The sequence below is a fragment of the Aspergillus sclerotioniger genome, assembly GCF_003184525.1.
Source record: "Aspergillus sclerotioniger CBS 115572 chromosome Unknown BO94scaffold_19, whole genome shotgun sequence".
Classification (NCBI taxonomy): Eukaryota; Fungi; Ascomycota; class Eurotiomycetes; order Eurotiales; family Aspergillaceae; genus Aspergillus; species Aspergillus sclerotioniger.
Genome location: NW_020291009.1, coordinates 180,846 through 198,034, shown reverse-complemented (window position 1 = coordinate 198,034; position 17,189 = coordinate 180,846). Strand labels below are relative to the sequence as shown.

Below are 17,189 nucleotides of genomic sequence, written 5' to 3'. Positions count from 1 at the left end.
ACCTAGTACCTACCTACAACAACACAACAACATTAACCAGCTAAATAGGGGGGCGAGCAAGGTACGTGTGGCGTGGCATGGCGGCGTGGCGTGATGCGATGCACGCTGCACCACCACTCACTCTGTACAACAACCACAATATTACTGAATCGGGTAGGTAAGGCGAGAGGTAAGTAAGGCGAGTTCAATACCTATACAAGGTAATCAGTCGTATGTAATATGAATTCGTAGGGGTAACATCGTCACCAACACAACTCCGATGACGATGATGAGGCGAACGGGTGATGATGATGCTGTTGCCACCAGACGGACGGGACTGGAACCGGACAGAGATCTGCGATTCGCAATGGCATGGCATGGTGACAAGCGTCACCACATCCACATCTACATCCACATCCACTGGGGACTGTAACTGATCGATCGATCGGAATGTAAGTACTAAAGTACGATGGATGATTTAATTAATGTAGTATTAATATCATATCGCATCGTATCTCATCTATGGTTGTTGATTGTTACTATGTAAACTGTAAAAGAGTCATATCATGACATCAACCCATCCGGGTATTCTAATGCAAACAACGCCCGCTAAACCGAAACAAGAGTAGAAACGCCTACAAGATGAGGTAAAGTCTTAAGTCTACTAGGCAAAATCATCATCGTCGTCCCATCCCAATTGCGCATAGATCGATTTCTCCGGAGTCACGGGCACCATCGCGGATGTTGTAGTCGGCACGGCTAACCGGGCCGCGCTGCTTTTCAGAGGCGTAGCGAAAACCGTTGCCGGGGTGGTAGTGGTAGTGGTGGTGGCGGCGGCGGTGGTGGTGGCTTTCACAGGTGTCTCTGTTACTGCCCCTGACCCAATGGGCTCGGGGACCGTGTTCTCGGTGATCACAGGGACAGGCACAGGGATCGGAATAGGGGCCATGCCCTGTTTCGGTGGTGTGTCCATGATCATGGACGGTCTGCTTTGGCCGATGGATTTGACTCGGGGCATGTATGCGTCCACGTGTCGGGCTGCGATCGGCGTCGATGGGCCCATTTCCATGGCCCGAGGGATCGGGCCTGAGGCTGAGGCTGCGGCGGCGGCTGGCTTGCTGGGCACGCGGAAAAGGGGCCTCGAAATACTCGGCGATGCACCAATACCACCTGATAATGGCTGCGATGGTCGCCGCGTGGGAGTTTCTTGGATCGCACCGAGGTCGGCGGATCGGAAGAGCCCTGAAATTGAGCCGGGGCGGATATTAGAGCCGGGTACGATCTGCGGCTCGCTGGTGAATGGGGACGACGGAGATCCCTTGGATATGGACGGTTGGGAAAGACTCTTGGGGAGAGGCATGGCAATGGTCTCTTTCTTGCGACTTCCTTTGGGCGTGGCTGCGACCTGCACGCCTTGACCCAGAGGGTTTCGGACGGGGTTCTTTGGCTTTCTAGAGCTGCCGCTGGTGGTCTGTCGCTTGGTTGCATCTTCGGCAATGTCCTTGGCCACGAGCTCGCGGTTCGGTTTCCGAAGTGCGTGAATGGCGGCGTCGAGCTCTTTCTTCTGCTCCACCAGCATCTGCATCTTCATCAGCTTGGACTCGTGCTGGCGCGCAACGGCATTGAGATCCACCTCGCGATTCTCAACCCGTTTGGCTTTCTGTATACCGCCGCGCACATTGGCGCTGACTGTAGGGAGCAGAGGATCCAGAGAGTCACGTTTCGCGTCTGTCGCTGCTGGCGTAGTGTTGGAGCGACTGAGGGAAGGGGGATGGCGTGTTTGGGACGACGCTTGGTCCGTCAACACGCGCTGGAACGCACGACGACGAGACTGCTTCTGAGCGTGTTGTCGCTCAACAGGGGTCCCCGGTTCTTGTGGAGCCTTCTTCGCCTGAGGCTGCTTCGTGAAGGGCGATATCGCAGTCGAGACGCCCAGCTTCCGGGTAATCAGCTTGCACTTGTCCGGCAGACGAGATGCGTAGAACGGAACGATGACCTCGGTACAGAAATCACGGACGGCATCGCTCTCGACCTTCTTCCCCGATAGATGGTTGCTACCGTATGCCTTGGCCGAGTCGGACACAACCGTCTCCTCGAAGCTGACAGCATGCCAGATGCACAGTCGGTCGAGGTTAAGCTCAAGCATGACATTCAGGTCTTGCGGTTTCTTGCCTTTGGCACTCTTCGTAGGCTTTTCCGTGCCTTCTCCCTTGCCCTCATGTTTCTTCTCCTCGTCGGCAACAATGACTTCCAGAGCCATGGTCTCCAGAATCAAGAGAATCTGGAGCTGCGTTTCGCGTAATCGCAGATCTGCAACATGCTTCTTAGACTCTGCCTCCCTAGACATCTCCGACGGAAGACCCTGATCATTGAGCGCACGATCCCGCCACCACTTGCGAATCAAGTCGCCTTCCTCTGGATACAGGCCGTTCTTGCCGAGTTTCTTCTTAGAGTCCTTGCGCTTGCGCTTTGGTTGCGCAGCCTCGTCATCCGACACGCTGAGCAGGATATCCTGAATCGTAGATGGCAGAGTTTCGCGATACTTGTGATCCATCCTCTTTGCCGTGAGAACAGCCTCCCTGTAGAATTCGACGAGCTGCACCGGTTTCGCCGACTCATTCCCCGACTGGAACGCTGCACGACATCGCGCAAGAGGACCTTTGGCGAAATACGCCACGGAAGTCTACCACCATCAGCATCCCAACCCTCACATCCCAAATCCCACAATGAAGCAAACTCACCTTCGAAACATACAAAGCCTGCAAATACTGCTCTCTTAGACCATCCAGCAGCTCCTGCGGCGACTGCAGCCCATCCACCCTGGTATCATCCAACCCAGCAGCATCAGCAGCACTTTGCTCACCAACGCCCAGCAAAACCGGACTCTCCGAACTCGAACTGCGCGCCATCTCCTGCACCTCCTGAACCCTGTCCTCAACAAGCCCCCCAAACACAACCTCCACATCCATCCCCCGTCCCCTCTTCCCCAACGCAACCCTCCCATCCCCCGGATCCTCAATCCGCGCCACCTCCCACCACTCCCCAGCACGTTTCTCCCTCGGCCTTTCAGCCAAAACACAACCACCACCCTTAGCCGCAACAACGACGTCCCCCTCCCCAACCCCCCTCAACTTCAACAAGGCATAAACCCCTCTCTTAACACGCTCAACCACCCACACGCCCGTCTCCCCAACAACCCGCACAGCGAGAACAACATCCACCCCATTCTCCAGAACCGGTATATCACCTTCGAACAACCACCCTGGGAGCAGTTGCTGTTGCTGGCTATGATGATCCTGATAATCGATCCAAGCAAACGGGATATTGTCGCGCGAGAGGACGGTTATCGGGGAGAGAAGAAAAGGCTTATCTGATAATGTTGCGGAATGGGCCTAACATTCCATCCAGTATTAGTTCTATACCTGCCCTCCATATATACGATTCGAATAGTAAGTGGCAATGGGTATACATACGCGTACACTTATCGTCTGCGGAGACGACACGGCTATCGCGGGCGAAGACTTAGACGGGGCAGTTGAAGTAGAGATTGAGAAAACATCATTATCTGAATGCGAGGTCTTGCGCTTCTTGTGTGAATGAGGAGTCGACGATAAGTGGTTTGGGACGAGGTTGAGAGGAATGGGGGTGAGGGCTGTTGCTGTTGTGAGTGATCCGCGGGTGGCCATGGGTGTATGTATGTGTGTATAGGTGTGTAGGTTGGTGATTATGCGTTCATTATTGGGTTTCCAAGGAAGATGGAAAAAAGAGGAGACGATCTGATCTAGTCTTAGATGGGCAATGGGTCTTGGAGATAAGTTGGTGGTGGATGAAAGTCGAGACCCCCTCTCTTCGGGCGGTCGACGCGTCCGCGGAGCTGAGGGTCACGCGTCGCGGCGGAGGGGTGGAGTAGAGCAAATTGCGATTTGCAACCGCCTTTATACGGAGTAATGAACATGGGAAAATTACCCGGAAATTATTAAGTGCAGAGAATGAACGTGTCGCAATGATATGTCAATTTGATGATGATTTCTATCTAAGGTGTAGTGTTCTCAATCTCACCATCTTCAATAACTGTTCAATTTGCGACTCATCGGCTTAACCCTAAGTGGGCCACGGACCAAGTAGTCTGCAAAGGTTGGAACTAGTAGAGCCTAGGAGTACAATCTACAGTTCATCTACTATGGACTCATGTTATGCATTATGCATTCATTAATCTATGTGCTAATGTTTAGATTAGCGCAATGGTGAGGTATAACCTCGACCATCTATGTCACTCCTGTCGGAGCCACGTCCGAACCCCAGTGCGTAGGGACCGACCACCACGCCGGGTGGCCACATCCCTCGCAGATAGTACTCTCAGTTCCTATCGGTCCCAAGCCTGGAGACAGTGTTGAAGACTTTCGCTCCCGAAAACGCCGAAACAACCCTCCCAAGGTATATGAAAAGTGGTATCATGTTGAATTTATCCTCGCCGAACCCGTCTCTTGCAGAGAGACCATGCAAAAAGTTGAACAAACATCCAAACATCAAAGGTGCTTTTTTGACATGTCTATGCTCGTGCTTTGAGTTGTTGAAAACAAAGCAAAATCATCACATTCGTAACGTAAACTGACTCAGAAGAGAAGCAGGTCCACGGTCACAGACAGCGACGCGCTTAGAACTTAAGGGCCTTAGGCTTCTCCCAGGAGAAGCTCTGGTTGGTGAAGTGACCGTTCTTGGCGGTCTGGAAGTAGATGGGCTTGGCCAGATCCAGCTCCTTAACAATGACACCGGGACGGAGGTCGAAGTTGTTGCGGATGATCTCGACGAGCTCATCGGAGGTCTTGGAGGAGGTGCCGTAGGTCTCGACGAAGATGGACAGGGGCTCAGCAACACCAATGGCGTAGGAGAGCTGGACCAGGGCACGGCGGGCAAGGCCAGCAGCAATGAGGGACTTGGCGATCCAACGGCCAACGTAGGCAGCCGAGCGGTCGACCTTGGAGTAGTCCTTACCGGAGAAGGCACCACCACCGTGAGCACCCCAACCACCGTAGGTGTCGACGATGATCTTACGGCCGGTGAGACCGGCGTCACCCTGGGGACCACCGATGACGAAGCGGCCGGAGGGCTGGAGGTGGTAGACGGTGCGGTCGTCCAAGAGCTCAGCAGGGATTACCGACTTGATGATCTTCTCCTTCAGGACAGTGCGGAGCTCCTCAGTGGAGACCTCGTCGCTGTGCTGGGCGGAGATGACAATGGTGTCGACACGGAGGGGCTTGACGGCACCGTTGTCGTGGGCGTACTCAATGGTGACCTGGGTCTTGGTGTCGGGACGGAGCCAAGGGATGGCACCGCTCTTGCGGGCATCAGTCATGGCCTTGTTGAGCTTGTGGGAGAAGACGACGGTGAGGGGGAGGAGCTCAGGGGTCTCATCGGTGGCATAGCCAAACATGATACCCTGGTCACCAGCACCGAGCTTCTCGAGGGCCTCCTCGTAGTGCAGACCCTGGGCGATATCGGGGGACTGCTGCTCAATGGCGACCAAGACGTTGCAGGTCTTGTAGTCGAAGCCCTTCTCGGAGGCGTCATAGCCGATGTCCTTGATGGCACCACGGATGACCTTCTGGTAGTCCAGCTTGGCGTTGGTAGTGATCTCACCGAAGACCATCACCATACCTGCAGGTTGGTCAGTGCATAGTTCTAGATAAGATTAGATGAGGGTGGGGAAATGCATACCGGTCTTGGTGGCGGTCTCACAGGCGACCTAGGGACATTATGTTAATCAGACATTCACATGCACGAGGGACAAGCGATATCGGAAAAGCGCCGACCAATCAAGGAGCGGGACGCGCAAAAATCCGATAAAATCCGACGAGGGGCCCGTACCTTAGAGAGAGGGTCCTCAGCAAGGCAGGCATCGAGAACGGCATCGGAGACCTGGTCACTGTAAAGGCAGGGTTAGTTAGGCACAGATCCACCAGGTCGAGTAGAATTGACCGAGGGGTACATACGCGATCTTATCGGGGTGACCCTCTCCGACAGACTCGGAGGTGAAGAGGAAAGTCGATCCGTTGGAAACGCTGCCCATTGTGAAGAGTGGAGGGGGGGATGTAGATGGGAAAAAAGAAGTGAGGGGGGAGGAGAGGATGACGGGGAGAAGTAGAAAATAGGGAGAAGAAAAACGGGGAGAAATAAAGAGTAGAAAACGAGGACGGAAAAAGGGAGGAGGGGAAGAAGAGAAAAGAAGGAGGGAGGAGAGGGGGCCGTATTAATGTGTCTCCGATGGCGCCATCCCTTCCGGCGGTCGGCGGAGGCAGAAAAAAAAAAGTAAGGGCCAAAGAATAAAAAGGCAAGGAAAAGAAGGGCACGAAGCGGTTCATGCACCGGCGGCGCGTTTCTATTTGCCAACCGGAACCCCTCGAATGCGCGGCTGATCCAATCGGCGATGCTGGACGGTCCCCGGGCTTTCTCAACCTCAACTTCTCTCTTTCAGCCTGCCTCCAGTCCTGCATATTACGGGTCGCTTACGACGTGATTACACTGTATTTTCTCTAGCTTCAGTCTTTTTTTCTGGAGCTTGAAACTCCGAACTCGAGGCGGATCCGACTAGCTTCACTTTCCCCCTCCTTGTCAGCAGCCATCGACCCCGCGCCTTTACCACTACTACCACCACCTCCTCCACCACCTCCACCTCCTCCTCCGTCAGCATGTCCAAGTACGGCGTCCTAGTGATGGGCCCCGCGGGCGCGGGCAAAACCACATTTTGCAGCTCCATCATCCAGCACCTCCAGAACACCCGGCGCAGCTGCTTCTACGTGAACCTTGACCCCGCAGCCGAGACCTTCAACTATGAGCCCGATCTGGACATCCGCGAACTCATCACCCTGGAGGATGTCATGGAAGAGCTGGGACTGGGTCCCAATGGCGGTCTCATCTACTGCTTTGAGTTCCTGCTGCAAAATCTGGAATTCCTATCGGAGGCGCTCGATCCGCTCAGCGAAGAGTACCTGATTATCTTCGACATGCCCGGTCAGATCGAGCTGTACACGCACATTCCACTGTTGCCGTCGCTGGTGCAGTTTCTGTCGCGCCAGGGTCCATTGAATATCAGTCTCTGTGCGGCGTATCTGCTCGAGAGCACGTTCGTCGTGGACAAGGCCAAGTTCTTTGCCGGCACGTTGAGTGCCATGTCCGCCATGCTGATGCTGGAGATGCCCCACGTTAACATTCTGAGTAAGATGGACCAGGTGCGGGATATGATCTCGCGCAAGGAGCTCAAGCAGTTCACCAATGTGGATATCAACAATCTGCTGGGCAGTACTGCGGAGGATGAGACCGTTGGGGGCGATCCATCGTCGAAAGATACGATGTTGAGTGGAGGCTCGTTCCAGCAGTTGAATCGCGCGGTCGGCCAGCTCATTGATGACTTCAGCATGGTTTCCTTCCTTAAGCTGGATGTGCAGGATGAGGACAGTGTCGCAGCTGTTTTGAGTCACATCGATGATGCGATCCAGTACCATGAAGCGCAGGAACCACGCGAGCCGTCGGACGCCCAAGAGGTGGATTACGAGGATTGAGCTGTAAGCAGCAGGGGCTGAGCGCCGCGGCGATTACGCCATCACGTCAGGATCCGGGCCTGGCTAGCGCATACTCCGTCGAGGTATATTAAGTTGCAGCGGGATGAACCCGCTGCTGAGTAACAGCAACTCCACACTGTCGAACTGCCGTCACAGTCTGCCATAAGCATCCCACCCTGCGTTGGGGCCAAAAAGAGGGCAGATATTCGTATCATATACGAACAATGACACCGAAGGAATCGAGCGATCAACCATTCCAACAAACAGGAATGTGAGCCGAAGATCATGTAATTGCCAAGCATGACACCTACACCATACCTAAGACAACCCAATAGCAATGCAAAACAACCAATCATGCACTTTTCTCTCCTACATAGATAGGACTGTGTAGCAACGAGCCTCCCAACCATAGAAATGAGCTATTCTCTTATCATGTCCCAAATCCTTGCAGTGTACATAACACACCGCCCAAATCAACCATTTATCCATGCAGTCATTATCATGAGCCCCCCATTCCAACCCATCCCTTTCCCCAACACCCTCCAACGCAACCCAATATAATGCCTATCAACCTACCTACCTCTGCCCCCCCAAACCTGTAACATACCCCCCCGCCATGGCTGTGCCGGTCACCGCGCGTCCCCCCTCAACCCCATCCCTGAACCCATCAACGAAACCCCCAGCAACCCCAACAAACCAACCTACATCACGACCCGTTTTCTCAATCCCAACGGAATAGACGTACCACATGACAGCCAGCACAAGCGCCCACCAAAGCAAGCGCATGGCCAGATTCACCCAAAACATGACGAGACGGCGAGCATAATCGAGGATCTTGAGGGAGATGAGGAGGACGAGAGCGAGGATGATGACGGAGACGAGGTCGGGCATGGAGGAGGTGAGGAGCGTGGCGAGCGGGTGAATGAGGTAGGGGTCCAGGTACGTGGTGCGCAGGTTGGAGATGTAGGGGGTGAAATAGGTAGAGTGGAGGGTGGCGAGGTGGGAGGTGATGGGGGTGGAGGTCAGGGTTTGGAGCGTTGGATGTTGTTGAACGAGGGAGAGAAGAGACTCTATGGGAAGAAAGTGATTGTTAGTACTGAAACAGGTGAGGGCGAGGGTGGAAGGTATTCTTACCCGGCAGGAAATCCATGGTGGAGACCGATAGGGAGGAGGTAGGTAGGTAGGTAGGTCGTAGTTTTTTTATACTACCGTTGAGTTTGAATGGTGGGTAAGTGGGAAAGATCTCCAGGATACAGCTGAGATAGATAAGGCAAAAAGCGAGGGTTCTAATGCTATATAGGCCCTATAGAACGGGGTATTCCATGATTGTATGGAGCCAAACAAAGGACAGAGATGACGATGAAGGAGTCGGGACCTTCCTCGGGACTTTCCACGGCGAGATGCTGAGGGACAATGCGGCGATGCGCGGGCCAATTAGCGGCCGAGCGCAGCGCCAAACCAGACAAACAGCGGCGGCCGCGTGTGGATCTCGTGATGACTACTAGACTGGGAAGGGGCTCGACCTCGTCATTCTCGTTCGCGTGTCAATCGGTGTGGTAGTATACAACTGTACATCTAAAGCGGAAAACGCATGATCACATCGTGATCGTGAGATATATACAAGTCCATCTTGCCATGGACCCAAGCCACCATATACAAGCATCGGAGTATGCGCAGCACCTCGTCCAAAACAAACATGCGCATCTAAAACATTCCTCACGCTAGTCGACGCCCAAACACCGCCCCATGAGATTATTTTATACAGCTCAAAAGCAAGGAGTTATCACAAGTCGACATTCAACCCATCAGGGTTTTGAACGTCTCGCGTTCGGCCATGATTTCGGCCTGGAGCTTGCGAGTCAGGCGGAGTGCCTCGTCCCTGTTCATGGTATGTTAGCAATGACCATGGCCAGATTGTTCACAAGAACAGTGACTACTTACCGATCAGACTGAAGATCGCCAACTTCAATTTGTGCCCGGTTCATCCGGCTCACAACTTCCTCCATCTCCGAATCTGCGTCGCGAAGGAGCTTCTCCAACTCCTTCACGCGCCGTTCTAACGTTTCCGATTGGACGGCCTCATCCAGAGCCATGCCCTTGCCGCTCGTGGTGATCTCGAGCCGGGGTGACCGCGCGCCAAAGGGCGTAGTCGGAGGCATGGGCGACAAGGCTGCGGGGCTGCGGGCACCGTTCTTCATGCGCTTCAACTGCGCGTTGTGGCTCTCCTCGAGAGCGCGCACTTCCTCTTCGTGACGGGCCATTTCATCCTCGGAGTATTGCTGTGCCATCACCAGAATGTCCTCCATCTCCTTGAGCCGAGCTTGCATTTCGTTGATGCGAGCAGCCGACAGCTGCTGTTCCTTCTCACCCTTGCCAATGGCCTCGGCCAGACGGCTTCGTAGAGCGTGGTTGCTCGCCAATTGCCGTTGCACATGCTGTGCAAGCATGTCCGTCCGGCTGACTGACTCAGCGAGCGAGCCTTGTTCTGCGATGGGCGACTGAGCCGCGCTGGCTTCGGCGATCTCCCGGTCCGCCTGGAGTTGTCTGTAAGCCGACTCCAGGGATGAGGATGTTGCGAGAACCTCTGCAAATCCGTCCCGGTCGCATTCGAGGTCTTCTGGGACAGTGATGTCATGCTCTTGCAGCAGGACACGCAGGGAAGTGGTCTCCTGTTCGGCCCGGTCCAGGTCCATCTTTAGACCTGCCAACCCTTTTTCGCACTGCCACTTTTGCTCCAAGGCGTCCTCGGCACGCTGACGAAGATCATTCACCTCTTCGCGCAAATTGCGGACTTCGCGTTCATAGCCCACCTTGCGCGGGGAAGCCATTTGCTGTGCGCGAACGATCTCCAGCTCCATGAGCTGAAGCCGCTTCTCGTACTCCCGGGCATCGTGGGCCTGACGATCGAGCAGGCGCCGAAGAGACTGATGAAGAGCATCGCGCTGCGCTTCCACATCCTCGACGCGGTCCGCCAGATTTTCCCTAGGGGACTCATTGCGCTCCTTGGCAGATACCGAATTAGACCGGGACAAGGAGCTGGATCGGGACAGACCAGGCGTACCAGGCTTGGTACGCACGCGAGCCAGCGAGTTCGATCGCGACAGTCCCAACCCGACGTTTCTCGAAGTCGGCATGCCATCCTCTTCGGCAATCGATGCGAACCGGCTACCTTGCAACTGGGCAAGTGAGGCATTTTCGATTTTCAACGCCTCAATTTCTTCCAGCAGCCGCTCGACTTCCGAGGGATCGGACGGAGGGACAGTCGGTTGGTTACCTTGTTGTAATTGGGGGATGACGGCGTCACGAAGATGGTCCCGTTCGTTTCGCAGCTGCTCGAGTTCTACTCTCATTGCTGTCAACAGGTCTTCAAAATTGTCTTTGATCTGCCGCTCTTCGGCCAGCTTTCTACGGGTACTATCCAGCGTTGCTTCGAGCTCTTTCGTCCTAGAGGACAAGTCTGAGAGATCTACTCTCTCGCGTCGCAACTAGTACATGTTAGTCTGGAGGTATTCCGTTGGCTCAGATGGAGTCATACCTGGTGGACCTGCGATTCTAAGATCTGGACGTGTGCCTCAGACGCTGCTCGACGGCTTCGCTCTTCTTGCAGCTTCTGAGACAAGTCGACCTTGATCTGGGCCCTTTCCTGCTCGGCTGTGCGTTTATATTTTTCAATGTCTTCGACTCGACCGCCCGACTCATATGCATAGCGGATGGAGCTGGAGCCCGAGTCGGAAAAGTAATCGCTGGTACGGCGGTTGGGCGTATCTAAGGGAACATCCGACTGCAGCCTTTCCACCAGATCCTCCAACTCCATCTCCCGCCGGATGGACCCCGCCAGCTCTGAGCTGATCTCCCGCAACTCATTCTCGAGCTCTGTCACCAAAGCCGTTGACTTCGAGTCCAGGATACTCCCACTGCTCAGAGATGGGTTCCGTTGTGGAAGAGGCACCTGAGGCCTGGTGGGATCGAATGGCACAGTAGTAGACGGGGTGATGGAGAAGTGAGCACTGTGTAGAGAAGGAGGCATCGGGGACGGAACCGGAGAACGACCGGTCTCGGAGATCTCGGTGCTGGAGGATTCTGCGCCAGGAGATGAAGTTGTAGCGCGCCAGCCGAAAAAGGAGCTGATTTTGTTTGCGGGAGTTTTGGGCTGCTTGGAGTCTCCGGACGATGACCGGCTTGGGGAATCTATATGTAGCGGCGGAGGGCGGTTGGAGGGCAAATGCAAGGCCATGGTTGTGGCCCGCTTCGGGATGAAAGCAGGTGATCTGAGGATGGGAACGAACGGCTCGCTGACAAGACGACTGTGCACGGGAGTCCCATTCGAGAACTGGGCGGAGTAGGCAAGAGGGCTGTGGCGTTTATTGTTTTCGTCGTCGTCCTCGTCGGCGAAGGCTGCGGAGGTATCTATACGTAGATGGGACGCGGACGGACCACCACGGGGAGATCTGGAGAAGAGAAGAAAGAGGCCGGTATTAGTTTTGCCACGTCTGAAAAGGAAAGTGGACATGAAACGCCCTCCCCAAGGCTGCAGAAGTAGCATGCATGAGCCTAAGGGACTGCAGCCAAGCGAGGGGAGAAGCAGGGGATGTGGGGGGAAGGGCACGAGCAGGGTTGACGGCTGTCATACCTATCCAAGTCCCCTGGATCAGAGTGGAAAGAGTCCTCGTCCTCGTCGTCAACCTCATACACGGAGCCGGGGAATGACAAGGTCGAAGCAGGGGAGAAGGCCAAGTTATGGACAACCGGAGGGGGAGAGACAGGGAGTAACGGCGGATCTGCAGATGAGTCGCCCCGGGGGGATAGCAGGGGCGAGGAGGGAGGCCTGGAATGGCGCGACTGGATCACAGCATCCTGGGGCAGTGGTTTCCTGCGCACGAGGGAAGCAGAGGGAGGAGGGGAGGAGATATCGGCAGAGAGCGGCCGAGGGGAAGAAGGAGAGGCGGCGGACGAAGGAGGAAGAGGAGGAGGACTTGGCCAAGCGCCGGGGTCATCAGTCCCTGGAAATGTAGAATGATAAGTTTGGGACTGGGTGTGATTATGGTTTGGGCTTGACGATAAAGCGCCCGACGCAGGCGGAGAAGTCCAGCCGGGGGCCATGAGGGAGGCGGCACTCTAATTGGCAAGGTGAACGCCAACTCGGGATAGATGACAAGAACAGGCAAAGACGGGAAGGGGGCAGAGGGAAGATCAGAAACAATCGTTGGTCATTGGGCTCAGGATCGACGCACCCTCATGGCGACAAGAGCAGCAGTGGCACGGGGCTCTGAGGTGAGGGAGGATGACACGCGCCGCTGCAAACTCAGGGGACGGAGACCCATTGAGTGATTGAGCGAGGGAGGGAAGAGGGGGGGGGTTGTAATTTTCTTGGGTTGGCTTTCAGACAATCCCAATCAAGATGGATCAGTCAATCAAGCAATCAATCAATCAATCAATGAGCGACAGACCCGGTCCGGAAGCAGTCAACAGTTGGTTAGTAGGAAAAATCGGGCGAGGGCGAGAAAAGGAGCAGCAGTAGCAGCAGCCGCCGTGCCAACCGTAGCAGTAACAAGGCTTGGTGAAAGGGGCGGCGGCGGAGGAGACGGAGATTCCCCCAGCCTGATTGGCCCCGACAAAACTAATTCCCGGATTGGTGGGGATCTCTCGCCAGCATCGACCTCGTCCTGTCTCTGCTATTCTCCCCAGAGGGCCAATTCGCTCTCTGTCAGACTGCCAGCTGATCTCAGCCTTTCCTCTTCTTCTACCTACTATCTGCCTCGCCATCTCACCTCCATCCCACCCCCATCCGCACCTTCAACGGCCTCAATCCATCGTATCCGCCGTCCCGAGTCGAGCTCGCGTCCAGGCCGGCTGGCCGATCGGAGACAGCCCCACTCGACATCGGCGGTAGTCGCAGTAGTCAGGGGTAGAACCGTCGGTACAACCCAGCCCGATGATACTGACTTCCATAGTCCACCCATTGATGCACACCACCACCACAACCACAATCCAGACGGACAAAGAACCCAGCCCAGTGTTGCCCTGCAGGATCCAGAACCAACCCCCAATACCAACGCTGTCTCATCCACAAGGCTATCGCCTGAAAATAGAATACTAGTGCCGAGTCAGCACCATCATGGCCCCCAACCTCTCCCCCAAATAATGATTCCCTCCAGCGCGAAGCCGATGCCGACGCCAGGCTAGTGGCCGGTGCGCATGCATCCGAGCAGTTATGACCCAACTTTTGCAACTGCATTCAGGATTTAGTGTAGATTGCAGACCGACATCTACCTTACCTTACTATAGTGCTCAACTCCACTTGCGGATCACAGCCTGTGATGACTGGCGGAACCGTGGTAGGGACTGAGACTCCCGCCTGCAACTGCAAGACTAGCTAAGCGCCCGTCTCCTGCCTCCTCCTCCTGCGGTTCTCCGTCCCGAACCAACATTCCTGCTCCCTACTACTGCATCAGGTCGCTAGTATCGAGTTAGAGACTGACACATCAAAAAAGCAACCACGCACGCGATGCTAAATATATCTCGACATGAAACGGCAGCCGACAGATGCTTATTCTAGACCTCGATCATCGACGGTTGGCTGCAATAGTGGCATTCTTCTATTGTGGACTACTAATAATATGACTATGGTCTGACCACGGTTACTATGTGTCTATCTGGATGATTATCACCCTAACTCGGTCGGGTAGTGAGTGCGGTACATAGACCGTCCACATTAATTAATACTAAGCTTAGTACATACTTAGTGCTCCATGAAAGACATATGAATAGATAGAAACAATAAATAATGAACAGACCACTAGGCCCATATGGCATACACACACACACACGTAGGTCTCTACGTCCTCCGCATCCATCGTCTATCCCATCTCTCCTAGGTACTTTCATCCGAGACCTCATCTACGTAGCAAGACATTCAATCTATATTCCTCCAGAATTATTGATTAATTATTTTCACACACTCCCTTTCCTCCTCCTCTTCTTTTTTTCTTAAATATATATATATATATTCCTATGAAAACAAAATCCCATTTCTTCTTCTCTCAAATATAATCCCCCTTCCTTTTCCTTTTCCTTTTGCCTTTCCCTTTCTTTGAGAAGTAAATCCGGTTCCATCCCCCAAGAATGAGAAAGTATAACCATCTAACTCCAATGAGAACCGAGTTTAGAGCAAGGGGCAACAACCACACTCTCCACCAAAACCTAACCTTCATTGACAACTTTTGACTTCCCTCATCTTTCTTTCTTTCTTTCATCTCTTATCTATCTTTCTTTCACATGAATTCCCACCCCACGCTTCTCAGCACGTATCAAAATTATCCCCTATCTACAATAATCAATTATCAAAGAATCCCAAACGCTGCTAATTTTGTACACTGGGAGAATACATAACGTATGTCTTAGATGAAAAACAGGGTTGCAGGGATATGGTGTGGTGTGGTTTTGGCCCCTCCTCCCCCTGGCCCCTTGCTGACACAACCGGACCCTTTTTTTCCTTTCTAAATAATCAAAGGCCTTTGAGGGTTGATGCATTGGTAGGTTTGTTAGTGTGTGTGTCAAATGCACCTAGGTGAGTAGCTAGTTAAAGTGGCAGGATTGGGGTGTGCTTTATATAGATATAAGTGCTGGATTCTGTCGGTTGGGTTTCATCTTCGTTTCCGGGTCTGGTTGGTGGGCTCGGGTTGATTACTAGGACTCTCTAGAAAGGGTTTGTATGGTCCTAGGTTGACTTTTTATGGCGATGTACTAATTGAGAATATAGTGTAACTGCTGTAGGATTTAGATAGGATCAACTCATCGCTAAACTTGAACAAACTTCAACATCCAACGCCGTGTGTATATAGACGCTTATTGCTCCGTGAAGGGTTCTTAACGCCTACTCTGCTGCCGTCGTAACCAAAAAAAAGAGAAAGATAGAATGAATAACAGCCAACGCTCTGCTTCATAACGCACATAAAACATATCCTCGTCCAGAATATACTCCTAATACGGGATGAAATCAAACCGCATCCGATCTAGACATGTTGTCAGCTTACAACCAGGTTCAAAAAAATGTTGGCATACATACCGAGATATTGACTCCATCCCTCGTTTTCATCCAGCTGATTCCCCCAATACTGCTCTAGGAATTTCAACGACTGCAATACATTGGGCACCCGAATCGTGTCGTGTAGTGACGATAGTAATTGTCGCACATGTTCGCGGTCCTCGCCCCGCGCCTCACATCCGGCAATGAATAATGGTGTTGTGAGCATTACCCACGGACTTAGTCCTGGCGATGGCCCGATCTGGGCTGTGCATTCGAGGATTCGCTTGACGGAGTCCTGAACCACCGGTGCGGATACGGGCGTCTTTCGCAGGCGACGATGAATCTGGATCAATGCACTGAGCTGGAATGCCTCGTTACATAGCATCAATTGTCGTATACACTCCGCGGAGAGTCCCTCCACGACACCCGGGTAGAATGCGGGGTGCGAAGCCACCTCTTGCTCCATGAGATGGCGAAGGGAGGACTCCAACGCCGCAGCTTCATTGTGCATGCTGAGCGTGTTTCCCTGGACGGGACTCTCACCCCCCTCCTGGTTCTGGCTCTGACTCTGATGCTCTCGCCACGCGACAGCCCCGATCCTCCGAAAAATCGTCGCCAGGTTGACTGTGAAACCCCAGTAATCATCCAAATAGTCCGGTGACGCCGACTGGCTTGACCCAATCGCGCACAATTGATCTGGTGGTTCACCAATGGGCGGCCCGTTCCCCGTCAATGCTGTAAGCGACACAATTGACCGATACCACCGATCAAGGTATCTTCGGAACCCTTCAGGTGACTTAGGCGACAGTGCCCCGCTCTGATCCGAGGCCTCCATGAGGGCTCTGGCTCCCTCAATGTGAGCGCGCCAGGAATTGGGGTGAATAGCGCCAGAATGTATCTCTGCTAGACAGAGGGTTCGCGCGGTCGCGAGCAGCGCATCAGAGCACTTGCTCGCGGGATTCTGTAGTTCCTTCCTGAAATGTTCTAAGCTGAGGGCCATGAAACGTGCGATTTCAGGTGCGGACTTGACGTTCTCGGACTGGTTGTGCAGAGCTTGTAGGTGGACTGCGGAGAGGGCCATGGTTGCGTAAAGAAGGGACGGGGTCTGGAGGGCCATGGGCACGAGCATCCTGCAGATATCGCGCTGCATACCCGAATGGCAAGCTGTGATCTGAGAGGCATCGTTGAGGAAATGGTGGAGGAGGGTCTTTTGGTCGGTGGTCAGGGAGGCAAAGGGGTCAATATGGCGGACTAAGGTGGTGGTGGACTGGGTAGGCGTCTCTGTGCCTGGGGGAAGAGCGGCAGAAGATTTGGTGGTGTAGATGAATTCGCCGGGGGAGTATTCTGGACGAGAGTAGAGTCAGACAAAAATGTACACCGGTAACCGGCATACACGATGGAGGAATACCGACCCAGTTTTTGCATGCCTCCAGTTCCCACGCAGGCCCCGAATCTCGAGCGCGAAAAGGCCCGGCCTCCCCACTGTAGCTGCATGGCATATCGACATTGCGTGCCCGCCGTCATGCATCGGCCACAACTAGGGCGCTGCTCGTCGCATTTCTGCCGCCGGGCTTTACATCGCTTGCACCCGGTAAAGGATCGAGACATGGGGTTGGTGGTGACGAGGA

At 54.0% G+C, this 17,189-nt stretch overlaps 5 protein-coding genes across 5 annotated transcripts; 1 reads left to right on the top strand and 4 right to left on the bottom strand.

Moving 5' to 3' along the window:
- Positions 1-494: 494 nt before the first annotated feature.
- On the bottom strand, positions 495-3,947 carry BO94DRAFT_567044 (uncharacterized protein). The gene is made up of 3 exons (XM_025614604.1): positions 3,453-3,947; positions 2,721-3,371; positions 495-2,662 (listed from the first exon to the last, which is right to left on the bottom strand). The coding sequence occupies exons 1-3, from the start codon at positions 3,663-3,665 to the stop codon at positions 644-646; spliced, it is 2,883 nt and encodes a 960-aa protein (XP_025465906.1). The 5' UTR covers positions 3,666-3,947; the 3' UTR covers positions 495-643.
- Positions 3,948-4,163: 216 nt separating this feature from the next.
- Positions 4,164-6,046, bottom strand: BO94DRAFT_495292 (S-adenosylmethionine synthetase; the record flags this gene model as incomplete). The annotated part of the gene is made up of 4 exons (XM_025609257.1): positions 4,164-5,634; positions 5,695-5,722; positions 5,845-5,902; positions 5,970-6,046. 4 exons carry the CDS (start codon positions 6,044-6,046, stop codon positions 4,634-4,636), a joined length of 1,164 nt encoding a protein of 387 aa, XP_025465905.1. The 3' UTR covers positions 4,164-4,633.
- A 305-nt stretch (positions 6,047-6,351) lies between these two features.
- BO94DRAFT_536600 (putative signal sequence-binding GTPase GPN3) lies at positions 6,352-7,898 on the top strand. The gene has a single exon (XM_025612050.1). It carries the CDS (start codon positions 6,666-6,668, stop codon positions 7,533-7,535), a length of 870 nt encoding a protein of 289 aa, XP_025465904.1. The 5' UTR covers positions 6,352-6,665; the 3' UTR covers positions 7,536-7,898.
- Positions 7,899-8,120: 222 nt separating this feature from the next.
- BO94DRAFT_495287 (Apq12 family protein) lies at positions 8,121-8,910 on the bottom strand (the record flags this gene model as incomplete). The annotated part of the gene is made up of 2 exons (XM_025609256.1): positions 8,670-8,910; positions 8,121-8,605 (listed from the first exon to the last, which is right to left on the bottom strand). Coding segments are annotated over exons 1-2 (501 nt in total), but the record flags the coding sequence as incomplete, so codon positions are not given.
- Positions 8,911-9,332: 422 nt separating this feature from the next.
- On the bottom strand, positions 9,333-17,169 carry BO94DRAFT_557793 (uncharacterized protein; the record flags this gene model as incomplete). The annotated part of the gene is made up of 5 exons (XM_025613957.1): positions 9,333-9,414; positions 9,477-11,020; positions 11,071-11,942; positions 15,601-16,905; positions 16,974-17,169. 5 exons carry the CDS (start codon positions 17,167-17,169, stop codon positions 9,333-9,335), a joined length of 3,999 nt encoding a protein of 1,332 aa, XP_025465902.1.
- Positions 17,170-17,189: the final 20 nt, after the last annotated feature.